The 27,776-nt window shown below is 54.4% G+C and overlaps 3 protein-coding genes across 14 annotated transcripts in view; 1 reads left to right on the top strand and 2 right to left on the bottom strand.

The window, feature by feature from the left end:
* Positions 1-9,399, top strand: part of SETD2 (SET domain containing 2, histone lysine methyltransferase) — a 139,443-nt gene extending 130,044 nt beyond the window's left edge. For 6 of the 8 annotated variants that reach the window (XM_014791438.2, XM_004419624.3, XM_087430872.1 and 3 more), the window contains 3 exons: positions 6,215-6,295; positions 8,106-8,207; positions 8,567-9,399. In XM_014791438.2, the coding sequence (XP_014646924.1) occupies positions 6,215-6,295; positions 8,106-8,207; positions 8,567-8,728 (345 nt within the window). In that variant the 3' untranslated portion in view covers positions 8,729-9,399. Of the gene's footprint in view, positions 1-6,214; positions 6,296-8,105; positions 8,208-8,566 lie in introns of those variants that run through there. The other 2 variants (XM_087430869.1, XR_015552216.1) reach the window with 2 other exon arrangements.
* Positions 9,400-12,022: 2,623 nt separating this feature from the next.
* Positions 12,023-15,288, bottom strand: LOC101405560 (death domain-containing membrane protein NRADD-like). Its single transcript, XM_087431671.1, is given in 6 exon segments — positions 12,023-12,448; positions 12,451-12,609; positions 12,707-12,846; positions 12,965-13,100; positions 13,103-13,220; positions 14,932-15,288. Coding segments are annotated over 6 exon segments (1,026 nt in total). The 3' UTR covers positions 12,023-12,332.
* A 264-nt stretch (positions 15,289-15,552) lies between these two features.
* NBEAL2 (neurobeachin like 2) overlaps positions 15,553-27,776 on the bottom strand; it is a 30,353-nt gene continuing 18,129 nt past the window's right edge. For 4 of the 5 annotated variants that reach the window (XM_087430866.1, XM_087430868.1, XM_014791429.2 and 1 more), the window contains 34 exons: positions 27,577-27,736; positions 27,242-27,344; positions 26,912-27,065; positions 26,665-26,823; positions 26,308-26,467; positions 26,050-26,135; positions 25,373-25,885; positions 24,535-24,713; positions 24,292-24,451; positions 23,914-24,051; positions 23,459-23,818; positions 23,222-23,371; positions 22,934-23,091; positions 22,664-22,788; positions 22,441-22,576; positions 21,782-21,942; positions 21,366-21,682; positions 21,165-21,260; positions 20,673-20,797; positions 20,451-20,591; positions 20,154-20,284; positions 19,949-20,058; positions 19,732-19,849; positions 19,533-19,630; positions 19,344-19,460; positions 18,632-18,721; positions 18,436-18,545; positions 18,096-18,268; positions 17,891-17,985; positions 17,302-17,418; positions 17,045-17,203; positions 16,820-16,968; positions 16,104-16,239; positions 15,553-16,010 (listed from right to left, as the gene is read on the bottom strand). In XM_087430866.1, the coding sequence (XP_087286992.1) occupies positions 15,909-16,010; positions 16,104-16,239; positions 16,820-16,968; positions 17,045-17,203; positions 17,302-17,418; positions 17,891-17,985; positions 18,096-18,268; positions 18,436-18,545; positions 18,632-18,721; positions 19,344-19,460; positions 19,533-19,630; positions 19,732-19,849; positions 19,949-20,058; positions 20,154-20,284; positions 20,451-20,591; positions 20,673-20,797; positions 21,165-21,260; positions 21,366-21,682; positions 21,782-21,942; positions 22,441-22,576; positions 22,664-22,788; positions 22,934-23,091; positions 23,222-23,371; positions 23,459-23,818; positions 23,914-24,051; positions 24,292-24,451; positions 24,535-24,713; positions 25,373-25,885; positions 26,050-26,135; positions 26,308-26,467; positions 26,665-26,823; positions 26,912-27,065; positions 27,242-27,344; positions 27,577-27,736 (5,286 nt within the window). In that variant the 3' untranslated portion in view covers positions 15,553-15,908. The remainder of the gene's footprint in view (positions 16,011-16,103; positions 16,240-16,819; positions 16,969-17,044; positions 17,204-17,301; positions 17,419-17,890; positions 17,986-18,095; positions 18,269-18,435; positions 18,546-18,631; positions 18,722-19,343; positions 19,461-19,532; positions 19,631-19,731; positions 19,850-19,948; positions 20,059-20,153; positions 20,285-20,450; positions 20,592-20,672; positions 20,798-21,164; positions 21,261-21,365; positions 21,683-21,781; positions 21,943-22,440; positions 22,577-22,663; positions 22,789-22,933; positions 23,092-23,221; positions 23,372-23,458; positions 23,819-23,913; positions 24,052-24,291; positions 24,452-24,534; positions 24,714-25,372; positions 25,886-26,049; positions 26,136-26,307; positions 26,468-26,664; positions 26,824-26,911; positions 27,066-27,241; positions 27,345-27,576; positions 27,737-27,776) is intronic. The other variant, XM_087430867.1, reaches the window with a different exon arrangement.

Below are 27,776 nucleotides of genomic sequence, written 5' to 3'. Positions count from 1 at the left end.
AGCTCAGCCCTGAGCTAACATCCATGCCAGTCTTCCTCCTTTTGCTGAGGAATGTTGGCCCTGAGCTAACATCTGTGCCAATCTTCTTCCACTTTATGTGGGACACCACCACAGCGTGGCCTGACAAGCAGTGCGTCAGTGCGCGCCAGGGATCTGAACCCGGGCCGCCAGCAGTGGGGTGCGCACACTTAACTGCTACGCCACGGGGCCGGCCCCTGGACATTCACTTTCTGTCTTGGCTTCTTAGGCTTTTGTCTCCGATTTGTCAGCTTTACTTTTTCTTGTATTTCTCATGAGAAAGTCTAAATAAAAGGCATCTATTCTCTGTTATTATCCCTTTGATCTGGATAAGGGATGAAGGAACAGATGAGTTTTGGTCTTCTAACCAACCTTGCCCTGAAGCACAAATCAAAGGCTTGAGGGGTCAGTCTTTGGATCCCTTTCCAGACCATGGTCTCTATCATCAGGACCTAGTCTGACTTGGATTGCTACGGACTTATTTAGATCTAAACTTCCTAACCAGTTTACATCTGTATTTACCTAGCTAGCATCTCAATAGGCAGGAAGGATGCCTGTGGGGTGTGTGTTTATTCCTTCTGCCCTGTTTTTTTCATCTTTAGGGCCTTCATTTAGATTTTAATCTCTTTGCAGGTACCAACTGTACCATTGTAAATTTTCATTAATTCACAGGCCTTGTGTGAGATAGTAGAGATAGAGAAATAAGACCAAGTACTAGTCTTCAGGAAGTTCAGTCTAAGGAAATAGCCACATCTGTAAACCAAGAATACAATGGGATAATTGCCACAGTAGAAGTATGTACAAAATTTGTGTACAAGTGCACAGTGATTAATGGCCTGAGAAGCTACGTCAGTAATATGTCACAGAAAACATTTTTACCTATAACTAAGGTGAGCAGGAAAGAACATTCTAAGCAGATAAAGCGGTTTTTTGCAAAGGCATAAAGTCAGGACAATACAAAGCGTATATAGAGAAGAATAAAAATAATTTTGTCTGATAAGAGTTTGGGTGAATATGGGGTAGGGAGCAAGACAAAAATACGGAAAAGTAGGTCACATTTAAATTGTCTGAGATCTTGGTGTCCTACTAATGTGATTATTGTATGATAGGTACTCGGGAGGCAATGAATGCCTTTTAAAGTAAGGGAGTCAAATGTGTGTCCTTCGAATGAAACAGGCTCATTTGAAAAGGTGAGATTGGTAGCAGGGAGATCAGATTGGAGAGTGTTTAATGATTTAGGCAAAGTGAGGGACTAATAATGGAGATGTTGGGAATTCATGCAAAGACATTTGAGAGGCATCATTGAGGGCTTAGCAAACAAGTGGGTGTGAAAGAGGCAAGGATGGCCCACCACCCTCATTTTTAGCTTAGGTGGTTAAGGTCCCATTATTCATTCTAGGGAACAAAGGAAAGTTCAAGAGGAGGTTTGGAAATAAGTTCAATGTGGAATTTGAACTCCCTACATGATTCAGGCTAGGAACGGGTAGTAGGCAGTTATATCTAGGCAGTTATGAGTCATCAGTAAACTGGTGCTTGTTCAAAATATAGGGAAGGTATGTAATGGGCAGAGAATTCTTGAAGAGTCCTGTGTGGTGCTGGATGGCTGGTATTAAAAGCTTTTGATGATGAGACTAAGCATCTGTGAGAGCCCTCCTTCTCTGTTTTCCTCCAGTGTTGTTCCCTACTCTTGGTCGTCTTATACTTTTCCATCATCCATCATGTGGTGAGTGTAAAGTCAGTTCTTGCCTTTGAGAACCCCAGATGTGAATCGTTGCTGACTGCTTGCATGATTAAGAGATGGTAGTTTATTTACGACTGTCTTCTGACTTTTAATTAACATTCAATCACAAAGTGTAATAGATGTCCTAACTATAACTGTTATGTTAAAATAGTAGTTGTAGGGGCCCGCCTGGTGGCGCAAGTGGTTAAGTGCGTGCGCTTCACTTCCGCGGCCCAAGGTTTGCAGGTTGGGATCCCAGGCGCGCACTGATACACCGCTTGTGGAGCCATGCTGTGGCAGCGTCACATATAAAGTAGAGGAAGATGGGCATGGATGTTAGCCCAGGGCCAGTCTTCCTCAGCAAAAAAAGAGGAAGATTGGCATCGGATGTTAGCTCAGGGCTGATCTTCCTCACACACACACAAAAAAATAGTAGTTGTCGAGTATTTATTGGATTGAGGGAGTAGCAGAGGATGGGATCAGGGGCCAAGAGTCTTTTCAGTTGATGATCCCATCTTGGGAGTTAAGGGTAATTTGCAGAAGGATTCCATATGTAGTCACCAGCAATGGAGAGGGAACCAGGAAATCACTTTTGAGAGAGGATTGTCAGAAACCAGAGCCCAGATCTCTGCAGAGCAGTTGGTTAAGTTGCCTAATAAGCACAGCCTGGTCATCAGCTGGGTGCCCAGAGAGAAACTTCCAGGGCTGCACTACACTCGAGGCCAAACACACACACTCAAGGCCAAACACAGAGTAGGAGGCCTGCTGGTTCCTAGTAATGTCTTTAGGACCTTAGGTCCAGGTTTTTTATGAAATCCACTTCTCTTTGAGTGGAGCAGGTGGAGCCTATGTGTAATCTAGTCAGACTTTTGAAACGTTTCTAGAAAGTGCCTCAGAAATCTTTTTGTTCCTGTCCTCCCATTTCCCCCCGGCAACCCCCTACCTCTTTTTGACAAACTAAGGTGTAGTGTAGTGCTTTAACTGAAACCAAACACTGAAGTAAATTATTTTGTTCTTTCTGCTACGAAAGGTGGTAGCAACTCCAAAACAGAATATACTGAGGTTTTGTTATTTTCGAGGATCCTTCTTTCTTAACCTTTTAATTGACGTATACAGGTTTGTGCATTGCAGAATTTAGGTTGAATCGTGTGTAGTGTTTCTGATAGGTCTGCTTCTCCTTCTGCTTCTGAATTCATGCTGCCCCCAAAAATAAAATTCCTCTTTGAATAATGTTTTACATTTCATGTTCTAAAGGGTATTGAATTAAATTCAGGGAGCGAGAAGCACTGACTGGGTATATCCGCTCCCTTTGTCAGGACCTATTTCAGTCAGGCCACACTCCTAACTTCCAAGGCATGTGGGGGGCCAGCCCCATGGCTTGGCGGTTAAGTGCATGTGCTCCGCTACTGGCAGCCCGGGTTCGGATCCCGGGTGCGCACCAACGCACCGCTTCTCCAGCCATGCTGAGGCCCTGTCCCACATACAGCAACTAGAAGGATGTGCAACTATGACGTACAACTATCTGCTGGGGGGCTTTGGGGGGAAAAAAAAGGAGGAGGATTAGGCAATGGATGTTAGCTCAGAGCTGGCTTCCTCAGCAAAAAGAGGAGGATTAGCACGGATGTTAGCTCAGGGCTGATCTTCCTCACAAAAAAAAAAAAAAAAACCTTGCAAAGGCGTGTGGGCTTTGTGATATGGTCATGTCCGTATGTATAATAAAAGATGGAGTTTGTATTTGTTGTGTCACATAGTCAGTGTGTCGTTACCAGAGTCATCCACTAAGCTTCGATCCCTTCCCTACTAAGCCAAAAGGACTGAAGCCTCACCTTGGGTGATGTGAAGGTACTTAGGCTTTCTTTGTCATATTCATATCTGGTCATATTCCAGCCAGATTCCCTGAGAATCCAGATATGCCTCAGATGAAGGCTGACAACAGAGCTTCTAAAGGCAATAAGCTCTGGCTTTCTGCCAGACCCTCTCTGCCAGCTCATTGTGTACTTTCATCTGGCCTCTACTTACATAGGTTCCCACCAAAATCCTCCATTGACTGATGTCCTGTATGAGCCAACACGTAGAAAAGGCAAACTAGTTATCCCTGAGGACCTGAGAACACATTGCTTTTTTACCTATCAGAGCACCCTCCTCCCCCTCCCTGGTGGGTTCCTAGAATTTCTTTGAGACCAATTACAACACAGGTAGATGTTCCCTACCCCATGAAGTACGCTGTTATATTTTGGGGGACCATTTGGTCCCAGTCTAATGTCTTTTCTGGTGCTAAAGGATTTTTAATTGGCAGTAGGCATTTAGGAAGGTTAATAACACTTTGTTTTAAAAGTTTATGTATTGTAGAAATGCTAATACTTTAAATGGAACTTTTTTGGAACCAAGGGGTTCCCAAGGTTTTTCATGTCAGTGTCCATCAAGCTATCCTCAGCTCTGACTCTGGCTCCTGGTATTGCTTGGCATTGGGCTTGAGTAAGGGTTAGCCAGTTTCTAAAATTATTTCTCATGCCATTTGTAGACCACAGACCAAGAGGGGTACATAAATTTCAGTATTCCCAAGAGTACTTCATTTTGGTTTATGATTTCCATGATGTAAGTGTAGGCACCCTTCATTTGAACGTTTCCTTTCTTAATTCCAATTGCACAGCACTCAAAAGGACCATGAAAGCTCCTAGACAGAGCTCACTGGATAGTGCTCTATAACTGTTTTTTAAAGCCCTACCAACCTCACCAAGTTAGAGATTAAATTAGAAAGATATTAAATATGCACTGGATTTACTTAGCTTTCTAAACACATACCCCATTCAGAGGGAAGCAGAACATTCCTATTTACACAGTATTCTCACCGAGAGCCTGGCCTCTTCTATAGGACCACAAGCCTTGAAATGATTGTCATACCTCAGGGGGCTTTCTGTACTCATTGCTGTTGCTGCTCATTTCTGAGATCTACAACAGAACAGCTGAGGATGTGTTGAAGTTTCCTTGGTTTATTCAGGCAGTTCTTAATCCCTTGCTACCTGAGGTCTTATTGTGAAGCACACCCACACTCTCTACTACTGGAAAAAATAACCACAAAATCCCAAAGCAAAACATTTCAAAATAGAGTTACTTGTGTTTTTTGTTTTGTTTTGTTTCCTGAAAACAGAGGTTGAATTTGTATGTTCTTTCTACCCTCCCCTTCCCCTCTTGCTCCCATAGCCACAGAAAGAAAGTAGAAAAATGGAAAATACATAAAGCTTTTATAACAAATCAGCAAAAGCTGATTAGTAGTAGCCCAAAGCCAACGGAGTGGCACCTTTCTCTGGAGTCAGTCCAGAGCGAGAGAGTTGAACAGCTCCTTCATTACCAGCACCTTCATAACTGTTTATGGAAATGGAGGAATTAGAACTAGGGGATGGGTTGAGAGTAGAAAAAATTCTGTGTTCTAAGTAGCTAGCAAAAACATGAAGTGCCTGTAATACCAAATGCAGCTTCTACATCCATCTGAAGTGCCTTATATTCAAAGGGGAATGCTCCTAATCTTTTCCATGAAAAAGTGCATTTACTAGGAATGAGCTTGATGGGTGGCAATGGGCAAAGATGTGGAGAGATGGCCTTGCATGGGAGGTGCTCTGAATGCCAGGGCTGCTGGCCCCTCACCTCTTAACAGTGCCTGGTTAGGGGGAATATGGCAGGCTCCCCTCTAGCACTGTTGGAAGGGAGTATTCCTAGGTTTGTCATCATCTTACCAGTTTGGGGCAGAGTTCTGTGTCTTAGCATCTACTCATCTTTTCACTGACTTGGATGACCCTTGTCTCCTTCACCCCAGTACCTTGATACTTCTTTAGTCTTTCCATTCCTGAACTGGGGATAACCTCCAAGGAGTCTCTCCTGCATGCTGGGACTGTCTCTTACAGTCTGGCCAGCTCTTTTTTGGAGAAAAATTGATGAGTACCTAAGGGGAGTGGAAGGACTTGGATGAGGACCGTGGTATGGTTGGACCTTCCAATTGTGTGGTGAAAGTTCTTCAGAACAGAGCATTTTGCCTTTGTCCTGGAATCCTAGAATGTCAGAGTTGGGAGAGGTGGAGCTCGTTGAGCCCCAGTCTCACTTGACAGTGTGTAGTACTGAAGCTCAGAACAGGGACCTGAGTAATCCAAGTCACACAGCACATTCCTCTGCAGAGAAGGTGACTCGGAAACAACTGGAAATGTTTAGCTACATCAAGGATGTAGCTTTGACTTAGGGTAGAGAATTAGAATTTGGTTTATGGGAACGAGGGCAGAGCCAGATGACAGGATTGGAACATGAGATGAGAGTGGTAACAGCAGCCAAGTTGACTCCAGGACATGCCCCCTTAGGATCCTAAATGGATCCTAATACTAAGAGTCAGGTATCCCAACTGGGGGGAACAAAGGAGAGTTCTGGAACAGCAGGGCATCACTAACTTGACCTTTCATACCAGCACTGTTGTGTTTTCTTTTCCATTTCTAGACCTCAAAAAAGCCTAAGACAGCAGAAGCAGACACCTCCAGTGAGCTGGCTAAGAAAAGTAAAGAAGTATTCAGAAAAGAGGTAAGGTTTGGTGAATGTGGGCACTAAGCTCTGCAGGCTTAAACCTCAGCTCTTTTCTTTCTTGTCCTAAGTATGCACAACTGTTGGTAGTGTTAGGCTTCCCTGCCTTTGGGTGTTCCCTTGCTTCTGTGATTTGACTGTGTAGTTGTTATGTGATAACACATTGCTATGGTCCTTTACAATTGGGTAATAAGCACTCTCATATACATTATCTCATTTCATCCCCACAACAGCCCATGAGGTAGGCAAGACAGGAATTGTCATTCCTCTTATGTAGGTGGAAGAACTCTTAAGGTTCAGAGAAGGCAAGTTCTAGACGGAAGACTTGAACTCTGGGCTTCTGGCTCAAAGTCTAGTCTCGTTTAGTGGCTGCCTAATCCTCAAGGGATTGGAAGAAAGCAGCTCTGCTTTATGCTGCTGGAAGTCTATGTTTCTGGCTGTCAGGACGCTAATCTTGTCTGCCTCAGGGCATCCAGATTCTAAACTCCAGTCTTCACTCACTGAAGGGGCTCATAGTCTGTTGGAGGAAATAGATCTGTAAATAAGTAATGGCAGCTGTATGAACAGTATGCCACGATAGGGCTGGAGGGCACTATTCAGGGTGTCAGGAAGGGCTCTTGAATCATGGGTTGGAATTGACCAGACAGATCAGGAGAGGCGTAACTGCAGGCAGTAGAATGTACAGAGGCAAAAGAAAACATCTTCCCTTTCAGAAAATTGTAAGTAGTCTGTGGGCTGTAGCACAGGGTATGTGAGGTATTGGAAGATGAGGCTGAACAGTATTATTTTTCATATAGGGCCTGTGTGTTTATGAGACCACTGCAGGATTTTAAGCTGGGAATAATGAAATCCCTGACTATATTGGAGGAAATGGGTTGACAGGAGAATATGGAGGCCAGGAAACCACAGAAAAACTTTGAGTAAAAGCCTTATCTAGGTTGAAAACTTAGTATCTCACTATCCCTGTGTGAAATTATCCCAGCCAACCAGCAGCTGTTTATTTAGTGCCTACCTTGTGATATAGCTTTGTTCTTTTGAATGTCTGAAGGCTCACTGAGTTTCAGTGAGGGATGGGTAGACCCTGTTCAGGATACTTTCTGACGAAGTGGCTATCACTGACCTTCTTCCTGCCTTTGTCCCCTAGGATCTTAGCGCCACAAATACTTCCACAGGTCCTGTGCCTGGGTCTCTTTTTGATAGTGACTGGGTAGGACTGACATTACAGAGACAGCTCAGGAGGACATTGAAAGTTATGTATTGAAAAGGGTCCTACCTTGGATCTTCTCCCACCAGGTGTCATACCATGCGTCCATCTGCTTCACATTGCTGTTGTAGGAATCAAATGAAGTATAACACAGAACGCAATTTCTAGAACAAAATGCCTGCATTTCATGGGGTTGCTGAGCCTCCTAGTAGCACTGGAACATCCTCTGTGCCCTGCCTCCAGGAGCCAGAGAACTTAGTTACAGTCTCTTTATGTCAAGGACATGAGATTTGTAAGCTGAAACCTGGGGCTGCCATGAGATTCAGCAGTGGAGTTCTGCTGCTGGGTCCCTCCATCTATTGCTCTGTCAGGCTTGCTCAGTCCATCCATGTTCCTTCTAAGGGCTGACCCAGGATCCTTTTCTCAATTTATATCCCACTGGCATACTAGCGTTCTTCTGTCCAAACCAACCAACCTAAGTGAGGAAAAGGGAGGGGTTGGCTCCCTCTACTTTTCTAGTTATTTTCTTTTCTAGTTATTTCATCAGTACAGCTTCTTGCCCTCTCTGGACTGTTGAGCAGTGTGTTCTCTTTCCCCTCCCTGCAGATGTCCCAGTTCATCGTCCAGTGCTTGAACCCTTACCGGAAACCTGACTGCAAAGTGGGAAGAATTACCACAACTGAAGACTTTAAACACCTAGCTCGCAAGGTATTCCCCACTGTTTGTGGTCTGAGAATGTTCTGGGAAAACTGTGTACCTTCTAAGAGGGCCCCTTTCTTCATACAAAGTGGGTTTTCCTTGCTAGATGCTTGGGCTGGGGACCCAAGAACGGGGAGGGAAGGTTTGGGAAGGGAGGCCACCCTACTTGAGGGTGTTGGTTCTCTAAGAAACTTCCAGAGCTGAGCTGCCCTTTCTGGTGATCCCAACACCAGCCTGCCCCAACCTATCCCCTTATTCAACTCCCAGTCTTGGTGAGAAGGGCCCTGAGGCAGCAGGCTGGCCTTCACCCCTCAAATCATTTCCACTCTGATTCGTGGCTGTGGTCTCTCTTCCTATGTCCTGGACAGCTGACTCACGGTGTTATGAATAAGGAGCTGAAGTACTGTAAGAACCCTGAGGACCTGGAGTGCAATGAGAACGTGAAACACAAAACCAAGGAGTACATTAAGAAGTACATGCAGAAGTTTGGGGCTGTTTACAAACCCAAAGAGGACACTGAATTAGAGTGACTTATGAGGCCAGGGTGGGAGGACGGGTGAGCAGGTAGGACAGACTCTGGGGAGAAGAAATCCTGTGGGCCCTCTCTGCCCCACCCACTGTCAGGGCTGTGCTACTGATGACACATCACCCTGGGGAATTCAAACCTGCAGACTTCAACTGAAAGCCACAAAAATGAGCTCTATCCACAAGTGATCCCTGGTCTTGAGCTGTTGGGGTGTGGTTAGAGGCCATCAGAGGCAAGGGCTTAGGGAAGACCCTTTCCTCTAAGACTCTGGCGAGGTCTGACCCCACTCTCAAACCTGGGTCTCCTCCTTGGCGGTGCTGTCAGCGCACAGACCCATGCGCACCCCCACCCTTGACCCCTTACCCTGACGATTTGTATTATATTTTAATGTATATGTGAATATATTGAAAATAATTTGTTTTTTCCTGGTTTTTGTTTGTTTTTTGTTTTGCTTTTAGCCTCTACGTGCTAGGATCACAGGAAGACTTTGTAAGGACGGTTTAAGTTCTCCTGCAAGGTTTAATTTGTTATCATGTAAATATTCCAAAGCAGGCTGCCTTGTGGTTTTGGCCAGCCTTGTGCTATGTTGATAAGATTGATTTACTGCTTAAAATCACTTTACTTTATCCAATTTTTACTGAACTTTTTATGTAAAAAATAAAATCAATTAAAGAACTTGGCATGTGTGTTCCCTAAAAGCTAGTCAAGCATGTTTGTGTATAGCGATGTCACTGGAGTGAGAAAGGAGAGACAGTGGCCATAGGTGTGTGAAGTCCAAACTAATCCTTGAGATTGGGATTGATCACAAGCCTTGTTTGCCACCGGTCCCACTGTGACTGAGGTAGGCGTTTGCCAGTTGACTGATGCTTGTGGGCTTGGGATCTTGTGGCTGTGCTCAGGGGTGGAGTCAGCTTGCATGTGCATTCCAGAGCAAAGGAAGTGGACCTGAGGCCTCGTTGGCGCTGGGCTTCTTTACTTTGGTTAATAGGTCAGTCAGGAGAAAGGCCTGTGATCTTCCCCTTTATACCTCCTGGCTGGGGAGAGGCATTGAACCTCTTCCTTCCAGAGATTTGAGTTCCCTGAGCCCACTAGAATGCTTATTTGATATTTGGGTTCCCTGTCCTCCCATTGTGTCCCCTGATACTGGGCTTAGACACTAGAAGGAGAACAGAGGAGGATCCCTATAAAGGGGTACAGTACACAAGTTGTGATGAGATGGGACATCTCCTGGAGAATGCAGGGCTCTGTGGAGACCGCCCCCTTGATGGACCAGTTGTCTGGGCAATGAGGAGGGCCAGAGCCTTCAGGCCAGCCCGCAGCCCGTCTTTGCAAAGAGACTGGTCCATCTCTTCCTCACCACGGTTATTTTGCTCACTGCAGCAGTGCCCTTGGGGAAGAGGCTGTGGCCTGCTAAATCTCCAGCAGGGTGGACAGCAGTTAGAGCACTCAGCCTGCTGGGTGTTATGCTGAGCACTTAGAGCTCAGGTTGTGCTCATTTGATCCTCATAACCCTGAGGCACAGGAATTGGCTCTGTTCGGAGGAGGAAACTAAGGCTCAGGGAGGCTCAGTAACTCATGTCATATCCTCGTATTAAAGAAACTGTTAGGAGAAAAACACCTATTTTAAGGTCATAATCATTAGATCTGCTATTTAACAATGTAGCCAAAATATTTTCCCATGATACTGCAGTCTTCAAAACTATTTAAAGCACATTATTATATCAGGTGGATGGACCCTAATTTGACCCTGTTAATATTTTAGAGTTGTTTATTATAGAGAACGTTTCAATTAATGTGCTTGAATTCATTAATAGGGAGTGTTTCTCTTTTGGGTGGGTTTGCCATGCAGGTGTATGGTCATATGCACTGCTGCTTGTAACCAAGTCAAACTCATGGTTTTGACCTGAGGCTCCGGGTTTCAAATTTTCCAAGGAAATTTGGACAGCATTCCATTAAAGGGTGGTGACTAGGGAACTGTCAAGTTTCAGATAGGACACTTTTGAAGAGGAATTCTCAGTTATTTTATCACCCTGTTGAGTTTTTTCAAAATCTTTTCCCCTTCCATGCACCCTTTGACACTTTCAGGCTCAGATCCCCTCAGTGGTGATAAAGGGTGCCAGCTAATCCAGAATGTGTTCATACCACTCAATGCAGGATTTCACATTCATTGTCGATCCAATCCTGGATAGCCCTGTGGCTGACTCCCTGCTGAAGTAGGTGTGAGTTCTCCAGTGCCCTGATCTGATTTTAGCTGACTGAAAGCTGAGCCTTTCCTCCTTTCTCTCCTGGGTTATTGCCCAAGGGTCAACTCAGGATGAAGGTAGCTTTAAACTTGCCTTTCCTTAAGGAAAAGATTTACAGGATTAAGCAGCCCTGGTAAACTGTTTCTGAGGAATAGCCGTAGCAGCAGCCTTATGAGTTTGGTACTCACAGAGCAGCCAATCTCTGTCACACCTGTCAGAAGGGGACAGGATCTACCCTGGGCCCCTCTGGACCACGACTGAATCCCATGTCTCCTGAGTTTGGGTGGCTGTGCTGCTTAAGCGCTCTGATCCTGGTGGATGCCAGCATGGTAGCCATTGTTCCTTCCTAGGCAAGGTCTCTCCTCTGTAGCAATGCTCTCCAAAGGCACAGTTACCAACCTGCCTGCTCCTCCCTTCAGGGTGGGCATATACATGGGGTACGGGTGGTTTGGCTGCAGCTGCCCTGTCCTCAACAGCCCCTCAGGTGGGTGGGATGACTTGCCTGCCCTGGGCTTGTGTGGAAATCACATAGCGGCTGTGGAAGCATGTTTGGACCTCTGTCTCCTGAGTCTGGAGTGAGTCTTGTAAGGGGAACGCTTTCTTCCTTTTTCTCATCTAGAGACCTGACACCCTTGGTAACTAGCTTCCCAGGACCAGTCTGCCTCTTGCCTCCTGCCTAGAGGGGCAGGCCTCCAGCCTCCCCTTGCTCCTGCTCACAGCACAAGTCAGGAAAATGGTCTCAAACCCATGGCCCTCAGTGCCAACTTGGGAGTCTTAGGAAATGGGGGGACCCACTGAATGTGCCATTCTATTTCTTGTTCTCCAGCTAAGGAAGCTAAAGTTCAGAAAGGTTAAATAGCTTCTTAACATGATATAGCCAGTGAATGGCAGATGCAGGATGTGAACTCCACTCTGTGCCTCCAGAACTCATTCCTCTTCTACGGGAGCACACTGCCTGCCAGCTCACATCCCAGGGACCCCATCCTTTTTCTGTGCCTCTGCCTCATAGCCATCAAACTGTCTCACAGGCCCAAGGAACCAGAAAGAGCCAGCACAATAGTCCAAAGTTGCCTTTAATATGGGATATAAAAGAAAAAACAGTTGAGGCTTAGTAAGGGGAGGTAGAGTGGGGATCAGGAGGGCAGGACCATTCATCGCTGCCAACTCCCCCCATATCCTGGTCCCTGGCCTAGAGGAAGGTAGGGCGAGGGGAGGTGAGTGGTGGCTGGATCTTGTATCCCCCCAAAACAGAGCAGGCTGAGGCCACCAATACCAGTAAGCCCGTGGAAGGAAAGGCATATGAGATAGGGGTGGTGGGGAACACCAGAGCATGTTCCCTGGGAAGCCAGGCTGTGGAGGCATCACTCACACCACAGAGCAGCCCTCAGCCAGGGGGTCCAGGACCCGAACCACATCTTCACAGCCCATGGCAGCCAGGGCGACCTCGAGCACCCTGAGGGTGGCACTGGTGCCTGGCCCTGAGCCATGGTCTTCACAGCCTCAGCCTGGTAGCCCAGGCGGTCTGCCAGGCCTTGCCAGCCCTTGTCAGTTTCGTCTGACACCTCCAGGAGCCGCTCCACCTCTTCCTGCTGCTGCCGAGGGAGATGAATGTAAAGCCGGCAGCCAAGCTCAGGATGTGGCCCTGGGGTGGGAGACATGAGAGGTAATGAGAGTGAGATGGGTTGGGTGGTACGACAGAGCTAGGTGTAAAGTACTGTAGATTGGGGAAAGGGGCTTACCCTGGCTGGGGGCACAGGGCAGACTGCTAAGAGAGTCAAGGAAGACACTGCTATCCCCATGTATCTGGTCCCTGTTGAGAGCCCCCAGCTCTCCAGTCCGAGCTTTGGCCAGCTGCTGTCTTTGTTTAGGTGAGCACCAGCTGTGGGGATCAGAGGGGACCTGCCAACCTGCTCCAACCTTCATCGAGACAGAGAGGGAGCTGGCTGGGAGTCCAGATGGGGAGGGGGGTGCCAAAGAGCAGTGCCCAGACCACCTACCACTTGAAGGCCACGTAGGTGAGCAGACCGAGGACCACAGTGGCCAGGAGGGCACAGTAGACAGGGATGCTGCTGCCCGAGGCTCCTGGAGGCTCGGGGGGGAATGGAGAGGAGGTATTGGGGGCCAGGGCTCCCCTACCCCTACCCACACCCCTTCCCTGTCCCTGTCCTGCCCCCTCTGGGTCTTATCTGTGGAGGAAATGACAGACAGGCTCAGGGGCAAGGAAACAAGGCTAGGATCCTTAGGCAGCCTCACTTAGACTTTGCTGCCAAAAAGGTTTGAAATGATAGTCCCTACTACGTAGAGTGAAAAGCTCACATCATGGCATCAAGATCTGACTGGCCTGGGGGGCCGGCCCGGTGGCGCTAAGCGGTTAAGTGCGTGCGCTCCGCTGCAGCGGCCCGGGGTTTGCCGGTTCGGATCCTGGGCACGCAGCGATGCACCGCTTGGCAAGCCATGCTGTGGCGGCGTCCCATATAAAGTGGAGGAAGATGGGCATGGCTGTTAGCCCAGGGACAGTCTTCCTCAGCAAAAAAGAGGAGGATTGGCAGATGTTAGCTCAGGGCCGATCTTCCTCACAAAAAAAAAAAAAAAAAGATCTGACTGGCCCGTTTTCCTGCCCTCATCTCCCACAGCCTCCCCTTTGCTCTCCACTCTTGGACACCTAGCCCCTCCCACCTGTACCCTTCTCCCAGGCTTCCAGACGTCTGCTCTTGCTGTTCTACCCTCTCCATCAGACAAACTGGCAGGAATCTCCTACTCTGGAGAGCTTCCTTGATCTCAGTCTCTCCCTTTTCTGGCTCCTGTTGCACCTCCTCGGTCTGTCTTCTATGGCACTAAATTGTGTGTCCTGTCTCCCCTACCAAGTCTGGACTGAGAGAGCACATTGATTCATGTTGGTCCCTGTGGGGGCCTCTGTGTACAGCAGGAAACCACCTGCTGGAAACCACCATCTCAAAGACCTTGGCAAACCTCTGGTCTGAGTTCAGGGATGGCCTGGGAGGACCAGGGAGACTACCACCCCCACCTCAGCCAGAGCCAGGCCACAGACTCATTTGCTGGTGGGTGGCTCCCCCAGACTTCTCAGCATAAGCCCAGAAACCCAACACCCTAAGCCTCCAAGGCAAGGCTCTCTGGAGTGACTATGCTCCTACTCTTCCTGCCTCTAGGGTCAGTGTCCAGTCCTCACTTCCTGCTCAGAGGCTGGAAGGGAGGGTACCTTGGTGGGTTTAGCAAGGGCAGAGGGCATATGAGCCCAGAGACCCCCTCATTCTTTAACATCTGGGAATTTGGAGAGGGCCTGGGGGACAGAAACCTGAAGGAGAGGACCACTTAGTCCCAGAACCTATCTGGATCTACAGGGCTGATCCTGCTGGGACCCATTTCCTAAGGCCTGGGGAAGAGAGGCACCAGTCTGGGCTGAGGTGGGATCTTGCCTGGAAAAGGGATGGAGAAGAGACCTAAGGGAAGGCCCTCCAATGCCCCAACATCCACCACTCCATATCCAGCCTGGTCCACCCCAGGGACTCCAAACTCACTTCCCTGTGCAAGGCCATGGGCCCGTGTGTATGGCAAACTGCACAGTCAGCAAGTGGGTCTCAGTCAAAGGCTGCAGTGGCCCTTGCCACGTATGGGGTGTGTACATTTGTGTCACTTACCACAAAAGGGGCCCTTCCCAGATCCTGGCTGACAGATGAGCCTGAGCCTCTGATCAGCACGCGCAGCCAGCCAGGCCTTTTGTCTGCCCGACCCACCTCGAGCCTCTACCGCCCCCAGCACACACCCGTCTCCAGGCCTACAAAATATGCACACACAATGCAACACCAACACACACCCCAACACAGATGCCTGCACCACGACGGCAACACCGGCAAGATCGCAGCTCTCGAGGTGGGGAACAGAGAGGCAGCCCTCGGCTCCCTCTGTCCAGGAAGACCCGGGGCTCTGTCCCCAACCTGCTCCTGACCTGCGGGGGCTGCCTCTCCGCGGGTCCCAAGATCCGCTCAGCCTGGCGGGACGGGGGCCTCTGAGCCGCACGGCTGCCCTTGGGCTGGCGGGAAGACTGCGCGGAGTCCCTGGGGAGGCCCAGTTCTGGCCCCCGGGAGACGCGAGCGCCGGCGCTGGGCGGGATGAGGGAGCAGAGGGAGAAGCGGGCGGGACACTCGGCGGGGCGAGGCAGGCGGTCCTGGAGCCCGGCGGGACAGACAGAGGAGCGGCCCGAGCCGCCGCGGGGCAGGGCCCGAGGGGGAGGGGCTGGAGGGGTGCGACCGCCGAGGTCTCGCCCCGCCTTGCCCCGCAACGCGCACGTGCGCCCACCCGACATTGGCCTCCCGGAGGGCTGGACTGCGGGAGTGACGTGCGCAGAAGCGACGTGCGCAGAAGCGATGCGGCGGACGAGAGACCGCGAAGAGACCGCGAGCCGGGAGAAACGGCGGGCGGGGCCCCAGAGACAGGGGCGGCGCGGCTAGGGCCATGCGGGGGCAAGAGTCGCCCGGGAGTGGGTCACGGACCAGGGGAACGCGCGCCCGGGACGGCGGCCGGGGCAGGCTGAGACGCCGCGCGCATGCAGACTCGGAGGCGGAGCAGCTACAAAACGAGGCCAGGTTTATTGCCGAAAAAGGGAGAGCGGGGGCCGCCTTAGGGATTAAGGCCACAGCCCGGCCCCTGTGCTCGGCTGGGACGGGGTGCTTGGGGGCTACCCAGCCACCCCGCCCCAGACTGTGCAAAAAGTGCTGTGGGGCCGCCGAGGCCAGTGCCAGGACTCCGGGACCCCTCTGCCGGCGAGGGGCGGGACTTCCCGGAGTGACACCGCCCACCAATCCCTGAGCTGGGCGGGGGTGGGGCCCCGCCCACCCCCTGAGTGCGAGCCGACCGCCGCGGCGTCGCCTCCTCCTCGGGTCCCCGCCTCCTGCTGGGCGGGGCCGGCTGGGGGCGGGCAGGCTGTCAGAGCGCCTCTCCAGGGTTGTACTCGGTCTCCCCAGAGGACACCTGGGAGATGCGCCGCGAGGACCGCCACAGCTTCCGCGCGAACTGACTGCTGCGCACCTGGTGGGAGTAGGAACGGGGTGGGGTCAGCCAGGACCGTCGCTCCCCGCCGGGTTCGAGGCCCGCCCTGCCCCGCCCCGCCCTTATTCTCACCTCAGAGGGCCGCCCTGCGCCCACCACGATAAGCTTGCCGTCCTCCAGGCCCACGAGCACGTGGCTGCGCTCCTTGGTCACAGCCACGCTGCGGATGGGAACCTTCATGGGCAGGGGAGGCGCAGCGGGGAGCAGTCTGGAGGGAGGCGAGATACATGGACTGAGCTTTGCATTCAGCAGACCAATCTCTCTTCATTCTCCCCTATACCTTTTCTGTCCTCATTTGAAGGATGGCTCAGTTGAAACCCTGACACATGAAGGGCCCTCCCACAAGTGGCTAAGGGAGGCCCAGGGCAAGATTTCCCCATTGAGGGCCAGCCTGTGGCATAGCGGTTAAGTACACGCCCTCGGCTCCTAGCCACTGGGTTCAGATCCCAGGCGCACATCTACGCACCACTTGTTGGGCCATGCTGAGGCAGCGTCCCACATACAGCAACTAGAAGGATGTGCAACTATGACATACAACTATCTACTGGGGCTTTGGGGAGAAAAAGGGAAAAAAAGGAGGAGGATTGGCAACAGATGTTAGCTCAAGGCTGGTCTTCCTCACACACAAAAAAAGATTTCCCCATTGAGGGATAGGGTGACAGGTGACAGGCCTTGAAGAATGTGCCCAGAGACAAGGGAATGTGGGGTCCATGGGGGATACCTCTTAATATCCTCTGCCAATGACCACCACCCTGAGAGGCCATGAACCCATAAATAGTGGGGCTCACTTATTCAGGTAGAGGATGTGCAGGGCACACTGGGCAGTGCCCAGTAGAACAAAGTCCTCCGTCACTGCCAGGGCTGTGGGCTGCTCTACCAGGGGCAGTGAAGCCCGCAACCTCCCATTCACCGAATACAAGTGCAAGGAGTAGGTGACCTGGAAGAAGCAGAAGGTGTCAGCAAGGACAGAATCCCAACCATCCCTGTCTCGGCTGGGCACCCCTTTCCCATACCTGAGCCCCCAGACGCTCCCGTGCTGAGCTCTGTACCACAATCTGGCCCTCAGACCCCAGCGCCAGGTGGGACACAGGTCCAGGCAACGTGGCCCCCGGGGGCTGTAGTGCTGCCACAAACTGGCCACGGCGTACAGTGTGGATGATCACAGTTCCATCCTGTAGGAAGGCAGCTTAGGGTGCTGGGCAGGGCTCTCTGGGCTCCAGGGGCAGTGCCCAGCAAACTCGACCTCCCCTGGGTACAGGCATATACACACCTCGGATCCAGACACAGCCATGTCAAGTTCAGTGCTGATGGCCACACAGCTCACTGCAGCCTCATGCCCATATAAGACCTGCACAGGCTTTGATGCCAGCCCCACGGAGAGACCACCCTGTGTGGAGCCAGGGCTAGCTCAGGACTGGGGCATCCCACTACCCTAGCCCCTGAGTAAAAAGGCTAAGGCTCGGGCCGGCCCCATGGCTTAGCGGTTAAGTGCCCGCGCTCCGCTGCTGGCGGCCCAGGTTCGATCCTGGGCGGGCACCGACGCACCACTTCTCCAGCCATGCTGAGGCCGCGTCCCACATACAGCAACTAGAAGGATGTGCAGCTATGACATACAACTATCTACTGGGGCTTTGGGGGAAAAAAATAAATAAATAAAATTATAAAAAAAAAAGGCTAAGGCTCAGGAAAGTGAAGGCTTTGTCCAACACCAGAGAGCTGGAGGCTCGTGGAGCCCCACACTTGCTCATGGTAGCAGAGGGAAGGGGAAGAGAGAAGGGCAGAACTAGAGGCCCACCGAGGGGCAGATGGGCTGCAGGTCTGGACTCTGAGGGCTCCACGGGGCTGTCCACCCGGCATACCTGCTGCAGGAGCTGCCACACCATGCATGTGGTGTCCCGAGAGCCTGAGATGAGGTAGATGCCACAGGTGTCCAGTGCAAGGCAGGTCACTACATCTGTGTGGGGAAGAGAGGGTACGAGCAGAACAGAGTAGTCACACCCTCCCTGGCCAGCCTTGGAACCCTGGCCCCACCTGCACCACCCCCAGCTCAAAGGCTGCTCATACCAAGGTGGCGGGTGAACTGGTTCAACAGTTTGCCTCGGGGTAGTGCAGTCACTCGCAGGCTGCCATCCCAATGGCCACCACTGAACAGCAGCTTTCCGTCGGGGGCCACTGCCAGGGCTTGCCCACTCACACCACTGCCTGGCACCCACGGGCCACTCAGCAGTCGCTGCATCCTGACCCAGTGAGGGGGATGACAGGTGAGGCCAGACCACAAAGGAGACCCAGGCCCTCAGAGACCTTGGCCAGACCCTGTAGCTGGCCTGCATTCTGAGTGGGTAGGGAGACAACTCAGGGTGCAGGGTATTTATAGCCCACCCCTGCCCACAGCCCTCTGTCCTACTTGGGATTGCCCATGATGGGGTCTTTGCTGAAGCTGAAGTAGTTGCTTATGTTACGGTCATAGGGCAACCAGTTATGGGTACCCAGCAGCCCATTGGCACTCACGGTCACCTGTGGGCAAGAGGGGGCACAGGTGGGTTTGCGGTAGAGTCAGAGAGGGGGTGGAGCTAAGGTGGGGCCCTGCTCACTACACTTACCAACAGGTCTGGGGAACCCTGGGTGATGAAGGAGTGGGGCTGCCGGTGGGGAACCAGGGCCAGCACCAAGGGCACGCCATTACTGATGACCTGCAGAGTAGAGTGCAGGGCTGGCTGTGCCTGAGTGGCTAGCAGGGGCCCCCACTATACTCCCTGCTCCCTGGGGCACCACTCCTTCCTTTGCCCTCAGCCCCCAGGGGTCACAGGCTAGGTGTCATAGAAGCAGAGGTCACTCTGAGAAACAGGCATAAAAGACCAGTGGGCCTTCAGAAGGGCATCTCAGAAAGTGAGTGAGAAGCCAAGATGGACAAGGAAGATCCTTCCAGAATCTCAAGCTTGGCCTCAACCCTGGTCCTCCTGCCCCATCACTCCATGTCCCCCTAGCCTGCTGGTAGGAAGACAGGAAAGCTTAAAAAAGTCAGACCTGGGGGCATTCTGGGATGCAAGCAGAGATAAAGGAGACTATCCAAGGCCAGATTCCCTCCCTTCTGGTTTCCCTAAGGCTTTCAAAGATGGTTAGGTGAGTCAACACCTTGCCCAGAAGAAGGTACCTCACCCCCACTCCCATACTCCTCTGTTTACCTCTTTTTCCAAGATGTCTTAACATCAGTGACCTTGATTTATGTTTTCCATCTGCCCCCAGAGGTTGGTAAGGACAGTGGAGTTAAACTGATTTCATCGAGTAGGAAGTTGAGGCCTGGCCTCTTCTCACCTCGGCGAAGAAGGCCTTGAGCTGGTCTAGGTGCTGGAAGATGCTGGGTGAGTTAGTGTCCAGACGTGCAAGGCGCTGGGCTGCTTCCTCAGCTGAGAGCCGAGCTGGATGTGGCTCCTGTGGGTAAGTGGCCGGTCAGCACCGTGACATGGGCATCCCTGACCTCTATCCTCCAAAAGCTGGCCTTACCTTCAGCAGCTGACAGGGAGTCTGCCCAAAGTTGCTGATGATGCCCTCCAGAGCCTTCCGTTCCCGCTCATCTGCCACGTGATCCAGGTCCACAGCCCCTGGGCAGGCAGGCAGAGCAGTCAGGGATCCCTCTATGCCCTCTGCGTTCACCCCTCCTCATCTGTGCCCCGGTCCCTCTGGAGTCCAGGGCACTGCTCACCCTCATAGGTGCAGTAGTAGAAGACATTGAGGGCCTCCTCCGCGGCCGGCCCTCGCTGCTTATAGCCAAAGATGAGGTCGATCCACTCATGGAGGTGGGAGGACACATACTCCGACTCCTGGGGGTAGGGAGGGGGCAGTCACTCCAGGGGTGGCCGAGCCCCACCCCAACCCTCAACCCTGGCTGCCCGCCTCTCTGTCTGTGCTCATGTCCTCACCAGAGCCCGGCGGTGCTGCTGGATGAAGTCCTCAGGAGAGCTGGCCCATGGGGGCAGCACCACGTCACCCACCTTCTCGTTGGTCAGCTGGAGGCAGCCCAGGTCAAATCCTGGCACAGAGGACTGGGTCAGCTGTCTCGTGCCATCTTCACCTGCTCCCTGGCCACCCCTAGCCTGTGCTCTCCACTCCCCTGCCAGCTTCTACCGTTCTGGTTCTCCAGGAAGTCGGGGAAGTAGAAGAACTCTGGGATGAGCTCCTTCACGTCAGCTGGGCTCTCCAGGCGGGCCTGCCAGGCTGCCGCCACCGAGTGGAACTGCCGGTCAGAGCAGTCAAAGCTGGGGGAGGGGCACAGGCCAAAGTGAGGTGGGGAGAATGGGGACAGGGAGGGAGAAGGAGTGGCTGGGGGAAAGAGAGAGCCAGAGGGCCCAGGATACCTAGAGGACCTGCCTCTTCCCCTCATCTGCACCCCCTACCATCTGTCTGCCACCCCCTGGGCCGCACCGGCCACTCTGCAGCTGGACGTGCAGGGAGGTGAAGGGTTCCACGCGGATGAGGTAGTGCATCACGCCTGCTGCGTTGGAATAGTGGGTGCCATAGTGGAACTTGTCAATGGTGCCTGCCGGGTCCTCGAAGCTCTCATACCTGGAGCCACAGTTAGGAGTCAGCAGAAGCCCTCCCCTTGCCCATCCCAACCCCCGAGCCCGGCCTCGCCCACGTGCTCACTTCTCCCTCACGAGCTGGGCATGCTTGGGGTTCACCACACCGATGGGCTTGGACAGGTCTCGGAAGACGGCCGGGTTGCTGAGGTCCAGGGTTGGGGATACGTAGTCCTGTAGGACCCAGGGGAACTGGCCGCCCACCCGGGTAGGAGCTGCATCAGCTTCTTGATCACCTACCTGCCCACCCTGCCCTGCCCTGCCCTCACCCTCAGGAAGATGGGCAGAGCCTACAGATGGGGGCACACTGCTTGGAGGGGCTGCAAGGGAGCAGAACAGACTGTCTGGGACAGGATTCCCTTTGGGGAGAACAGAGGCCAAGAGGGAGGAGAGTGGGGCTGGGTGTGTGTTGGGGGGTGGCAGGGAACAGAGCTAGGTCTCAGGCAACACCCACCCAGGACCAAGCTCAGGACTTGGCCTACTGTCAGTGCCTACACTTGGATGAACCAGGGCTGGCAGACCAGAGGAGCAGGGGTGGAGGTGCGGAGCAGGCCCTCACCACAGGGTACTGAGACAAGTCGTTGTAGGTCCGCCCCGCAATGGTGTTGAGTTGCATCAAGTACTCGAAGTTGGATATCTCACGCTGTACCCATTTCTGAGAGGCAGGGGCAAGCAAGGGGTGAGCCACCTGGACTGTTCAGTATTCCTCCCACCTGCAGGTCCCTGACCTCACCCGCCCCTCACACTCCAGGGCTCTCACCTGGGTAAGGCCTGAAGTGCGCAGCATCTCCTGGGGGGAGCGGCTGCTTAGGTAGCCTTGGGTAGGGGGTCGCAGGCGCAGGAGCCACGAGTACACCTGGTTCCGTACCTGGGTGTGGGGTGGGATGGGGTAGGGTTGGGGCCTGGGGGCCAGGGAAGGAGATGAGGCTGTGGCCCCGCCCACCTTGCTTGGAAAGTTGAGGAAGTAGTTGGCCTGATCAATGAAGAAGAGCTCAAGTGCTGAACGGCGCAAATTGAAACGCCGAAGGTGGACCTCACGCAGCTGGGCCAGCGGGCGCCGAAAGTCATGGCCAATGCCTGCGGGAATGGACAGCAGGCGTAGAAGTCACTTGCCCGGGCCCCATCAGACCCCGGCCATCCCCTGCCCTCCCTCCAACCAGCTCCATCAGAACACACCCTCCTCAGTTTCCACGCGCTCGGCGCTGCCATCGTAGAAGTACACATGCTGTGTGGTGACTTCCAGCAGCCCTGGGACCACAGCCACCACTGTGACCAGTTGGCACTCAGCTGACAGCACCAGCTTCTCATGCTGCTCATCCAGCTCTGCCGCCTCCATCCTGGGGGCCAGGACCCACTTCAGGCTCTAGGCTCTGGGACCCCCTTTCCAACAAGCCTGAGGACCACACTCTCCAAGTGCCATCAGGTCAGGAGGTACATCGCTCATGGCTTCCGGGGTAGGGGAGCTGCCCAGAATCCAGCCTGGCCCCAGTCCCCGCCCCCAAACCTGGGCCTCTGAATGTCTTGCCAGGACACCAACTCCTGTCCCCGGCCTCCTCTTGCACAGCCCCTGCCCACTCCCTTGGGTCCCTATCCGGGTCTGGTTTGTGTTTCTCAGTCGTGCTCTGGGGTGCCTAGCCATGAAAGAGCAACCATCTATCCTGTTAGACAGCTCTCCCCAACCATCCACCTGATTTTGGACAGTCCCTTCAGGGCCTTTAGCCCTGCAAGCAGAAGAGGAAATGGACTCAGGAGTCAATCCCATAGCAAGTACCCACACGCTGGAGCAGAGACCCCATGCCCACTGCCCCCAGCTGGCTCTCTCCCATCCCACTCACGAGGTCTCCAGTGCAGCCAGCTCATCCTCGCCCAGCTGGTCTTCCTGCAGGTCTTCAGTTAGGGTGTTGACTTTGGCCTCTTTGGTCACTGCTAGAGGCAGTGAGGCCTCCTGGGTGGGTGTCAGGGGGGCCTCACCTGCAATAGGCCCAAGGGTGCTCAGCCAGAGCTAGGCAGGACAGGGCATATGAGGTTGGGTGGACCCAGCTCAGCACACTGTCTCACCCAGATTGTCCCGTAGGGCGCTGGCTTCCAGGTGAGGGTTGAAGTGATGGTTGGGCACCAGCTTCAGACGCATACGCGAGTATGTCTCCGCGCTGGACAGCTTCCAGCGGGGGGTGGGCGGGTCCCTGCAGATATGTCCCCGGTGGTGGTCATGGGTGAGGGGTTGAAGTCTGTAGACCTCCCCATTCCTCCCAGGCCTCACCCCAAAGGCAGTCTGGTGCTCTAGGTCCCTCCCGCCCCCACCTGGACCCTGCCCCAAGCCCCGCCCACCTCAGGGCCCAGGCCCCGCAGGGGCTGGAGAGCTGACGCCACAGGGCCCCCCAGTGCAGCAGGGCTGTCGAGTGCTGCGCTGCCTGCTGCTTTAGCGCTGCTGCATAGCGCAGCCCCTCCAGGCGCGCCCGCCGCTGCGCAGGTTCCAGCACCAGCTCCTGGGAGGTGGGGGGTGGGGAGTAGAGGAATGGGTGAGTCCTGCTGGCTGCCTCCTGTCCCGTCCTGTCAGCCATCCCCTCTAGGTGCATGTGTGGAGCAGATCCAGGTCCCCCACCCTGGGCCGCATACCTGGAAGGCCCGACGACTATGTGCCCGCTCCCGCTGGCGCCGCTGCCCACTGCTCATGAGCATGTCATAGCAGGTGTTCCAGAAGCCCGACATGAGGTCGTGGCTCTTAGCGTAGGTATCCATTTCGAACTGAGACATGGTGGGCTGCACCTGGAGGATTGGGCAGGGAGAGGAGACCAGTGTTCGATGTGGGCCCCCCACCCCCACTCCTCTTCCCATGCCCTCACTTCCAGGCACCTGCTTGTCGATGAAGTGACGCCATTCGGGTGTGACACAAAAGGCCTGGAAGTCCTCGAAGAAGGTGGGGCTGCCGTTGGTGGGCGGCAGGGAAGGCAGCCCCCACTGCAGCCCCAGTGGCCCATAAGCACGGTCCAGCAGCGTGCGCACCAGTGGGACCAACCATGAACAGCGCTCCGCAGCTGCAGCAGCTGCATTTGGGGGCTTCCTGTCCTCGGTGGCAGGCTCAGAGGGGGAGGTATGCAGCGCCCGTGCCAGCGCCGCCTCCAGCTTGGAGAGCACATAGCAGGCTTCCTCACGGCGCATGGGCACAGAGGTCTGCAGCAGTGCGTGCAGCTTCACATAGGCCTGGGCGTGCAGCTGTTGGCGGAAGGGGGCTGTGGGTGACACCCAGCCACTCTCAGAGCTCCCTACACCTGCCACGGCCCCTCCCCTCACACCTACCCTGTGCTCACCTGTGGGTCCTCCAGCAGGATGTAGCCAAGCACGAGGCGCAGGCCAATCTGTGCCATCTCTCGGAGATCCGCTGTGCCGTTGGCCAGGTGCGGCCAGGCTCCCAGGCGATCGAGTAGGCTGCACACACCTTCAAAGAGCTGCCACACAACATATTCCCGGCAGCCATCACCAGATGAGGCCAGGAGCCCATGGGGAGGGAACAAGGTAAGGTTTGGGCTGGGGGCCAGGTAGGGCTGCACATAGTCCACACCCAGAGACACCTGTACTGATGCACCCATGACTGCACACGTGTACTCATCCACCTCCCAGACCAGAGGCCTGCCGGCTCATGTGAACATCTGTGCTCACATGGCTCACACCCCTCTGAGCTGTCGCACCTTCTCACTCCACAGCTCCTGGTTACCATGGCCCTCGGCGCACAGGAAGTCCTGCAGCAGGCGCAGCAGCCAAAGTGCCTGCTGGGTGAGGCTGGCCAGGACCCCAAGGGAGGCCTCTTTGATGTCGGTCAAGGCTGACTCCAGCATCATCTCCAGGAGGCTAGGGACGGGCGAGGACCCAGGCATCTACCTGACTGCCTTTCTTATCCCCAAGCCCTTCACCCTCCTGAGCTGCCTCCTCACCTGCGCTTGATGCAGTCTGGTGGGCGCACAAGTGTGGCTGAGGCCCCCAGCTGGGTGAGCACTGAGAAGACCTGGCCACGCTCCCGCCAGGCAGCCTCGTCACTGCCTTCCACACCCCGCCATGTCACTGAGAACAGCACATTGGTGAGCAGGTTGCACAACTCCTCCTCAGAGGTTTGCTGTGGGCACAGATGGATGGTGTAGGGTGTGGGATGGGGAAGGAGGGAATCAGGCTGACCCCCACATTACCCCTGTTCGGGACCGCAGCCCACCACTAGTGGGGGCAGCAGGAGGCAGAGCATTCAGCCAACAGATAGCTGGGCACTGTGGGGCTGAAAGAATGGTGTAGGGGCCCAAGCCACTGCCTTGAATTCCAGGAAGAACCCTGGGGTTTCAATGACTCCTAAGAGGAGATGAAGTGGTTCACAAAATTACCCCACAGTCCTCACAGGCCTCAAGAACTGTCCTGGAATTCTCTAGAAGAATGCCATAGAATAAGCAGAGGCCCATCCTCAAACCAGAAGCATAAGGCAGGACCCTAAGAGCTCTGCTGCCCATAGGCCTCATAAAATCTCTGCCCTACAGACTCTCTTGAGGGCCTTCCAAAGCCTGGCTGGTGCCCCCCACTCTGGCTCAGCATAACTTGCCCTGTTCCAGAACCCCAGTGGGAACACAACTGCAGACGAGAGCTATAAGGGGGCAGCGCCAGGCCCAACTGGCAGCTGCAGCCCTGACGTCAGACAGGACCACACCTTGAGACAGGCTACACTGCCTGCCCCGTGTCCCACAGGTGTCCTCCCTTAGTGCCATGCAGTGGCAGAGGGTGGGCCCGCCTCACCTGAGGGTTGCTGGTATTAGAGGTATCATCCCCACTGATGGTGGGCTCTGGGAGGCTGCCGTCCTCCAGCACATTGGAGAGACTGGAGCTGTGGCGGCCATGGGCAGTGGGGAAGGGCCGGGGCCCATCCAACGGGGAAGGTGTGCCAGGCTGGCTGGCTGGAGTAAGAGTCCCACTGCTACTGCCGCCGCCAGCAGTGTTGCCTGAGCCCACGCTGGCCCGTTCCAGGCCCAGGTCAAAGGGTGCAGAGAACGGGGAGAGAGCATGGTAAAAGGTGTCAGGGTCGGGGCAGGGGGCTTCTGATGGCAGGAAGACGTCTGAAGGCTCCGGTGACTCAGTGGGTGGCTTGAGTAAGGCTGGCTCCGGGGAGGCGGGTGGCTCTGGGGGAAAGGGCAGGGGACTGCCGGCCGTAGCAGCCTCCAGGACATACAGCCGGGTCAGCATGTCCTGCCAGCCGGCCTGTCGGGCCAGCAGGCGCACTATGTCCGGCTGTCCGTAGATGAGGTGGAAGAGCTGCCGGGCCAGGGCACAGCAAGTGAGGGATCCATCCAACAGCCTGTCCCAAGACCCTCCTCCTGGGGCCTTAGTAGGGAGGCCTCTAGAGACCCTTATCACAGGCAGACAAAGTGAAGTCCTCAGCGAACCCCCGTACCAAAGCTTTCACCTCCCACACTCACCTGGCGACAAATGTCCAGGCGGACGCTGAGGTCAGCCTGGAGGGACAGCTGCACCACAGCCAATAGATCTGAGAGGTTCAGGCAATCTGGGAGGATGGCCAGAGAGGGCCTGAGGGACTGATCCAAGCAAGGGGGCTGTACTCCCCTCCTTGCTCAGCTTTGGCCCCCGGACCAACACTTTCCCTATTCCCACCTGCCCTGTTTCCTGGGTCCATGTCACCCCTCCACCTGGCCTGCCTCTTCCCAACGAGGTTGTACCTGCCCCCAGGAACAGCTTGTAGAGGCCCTGGCAGAGCTGGGGGGAAACGGCCCCCTCTGGCAGGCAGGCGATGAGACCCTGGAGACCACAGTCTCGCAGCCGGAGCCGCTGGCGGCTCCGCTCAGGTAAGCGCTCGTTCTGCTGCAGTCTGCGCAGGATCTGTGTGGGGGTCATGGGGACAGCGTCATCATGGGGAAGGAGTTACTGTGCGAGGGAAATCACTGCAGGTGTGTGGCTCCAAGGGAGGCCTGCGAAGGCAGCTTCGCCTGCTAGTCCAAGGCCTGCTGCACCTCCCTGGACCTCAGGCAGGGACCACAGCGAATGGGGTACCAGGGTAGGGGGTGGGCTGGGTGTACCTTGCAGACTCGGTCGGGCAGCAGGGGTAGTGACCTTGGCCGCACCAGCAATGCCAGCAGCACCTCAAGGTTCCCTGGCTCCAGCAGGAAGACAGCCAAAGACTCCTGTGCTGATGAGGACTGCAGCAGTGCCAGCAGCAGGTCCAGTGTGCCCACCACCTGGGGATACAAAATCTCACACTAGGCGGCCCCCCTACCCCAACATGGTCCACACTCCACCCCTCACCCTCACCAACCTCCAGCCTACCTGGCCATCATCACCTGCAGCCGCCAGAAAGCTCAGCATGACCTGCACGTCATCAGTGGAGGAGCTCCGCGCCAGGAACTCCCGCACCAGGCCCAGGAGTGAAGTCTGCACCGTGCGCAGGTCGTCAGCCACTAGGGGGCACTCCCGCTGTGGGCTGGGGCAGTCCCAACAGGCAAACCCACCAGAGGCCAGGAGATAGCAGGGGCACCCAGAACACAGGAGGGGAGAGAACAGGGAGAGTGGACAAGTGAGCTGGTGGACTGAATGCCGTCCCCGAGGCCAGAGGCAGCTACGTCAGCCCCCTGGCCCCTCTGGCCCCACCAGCCTCACCTGTAGTGGGTGCGCAGGGCATCAAGGATGAACTGGACCCCGTATTTCTTCCGCAGCTTCTGTCTGTGCTCACGGACTATGCTAGACACATACTGGATGTGGCCTGAGTGGGCATCAGCAGAGGGCTCAGGCCACCAGGCTGAGCTGGACCCCTTCTGATCGTCCAGGACAAGGCCATGCCCCTGCCAGACCTCCCCAGGGGAGGGTCATGTTCCCATCAGATGCCCCAGGGCAGATATGTCCCCTCAGATCACCCAGGGTGGGGTTATAACTTCTCAGAACCTCTACCACCACTCTGCCTGGAGGCGTCCCCTCAGCCAAGGCCCCACACCTACCCAGGCGCACAGCAAAGTCGCTGAGGGTCCAGAGGTGAAAGTTGAAGAGCAAATGCTGATAGAGCAGGTACAGAAGGGACCCACTGCCCTCAGCTGCCACCTGCTCCATCAGCATCTGGGCCGACATGAGCACATTCATGTCCATGGCCCAGCTGGGGACCTGGGGTGGGAGGAGCGGGGTAAGATGTCAGGCCCTGCCG

The sequence above is a fragment of the Ceratotherium simum genome, chromosome 5 (assembly GCF_057802395.1).
Source record: "Ceratotherium simum simum isolate JZ-2026a chromosome 5, ASM5780239v1, whole genome shotgun sequence".
NCBI lineage: Eukaryota > Metazoa > Chordata > Mammalia > Perissodactyla > Rhinocerotidae > Ceratotherium > Ceratotherium simum.
The sequence above is the reverse complement of the archived record's forward strand: the minus strand, read 5'-3'. Positions and strand labels throughout refer to the sequence as shown.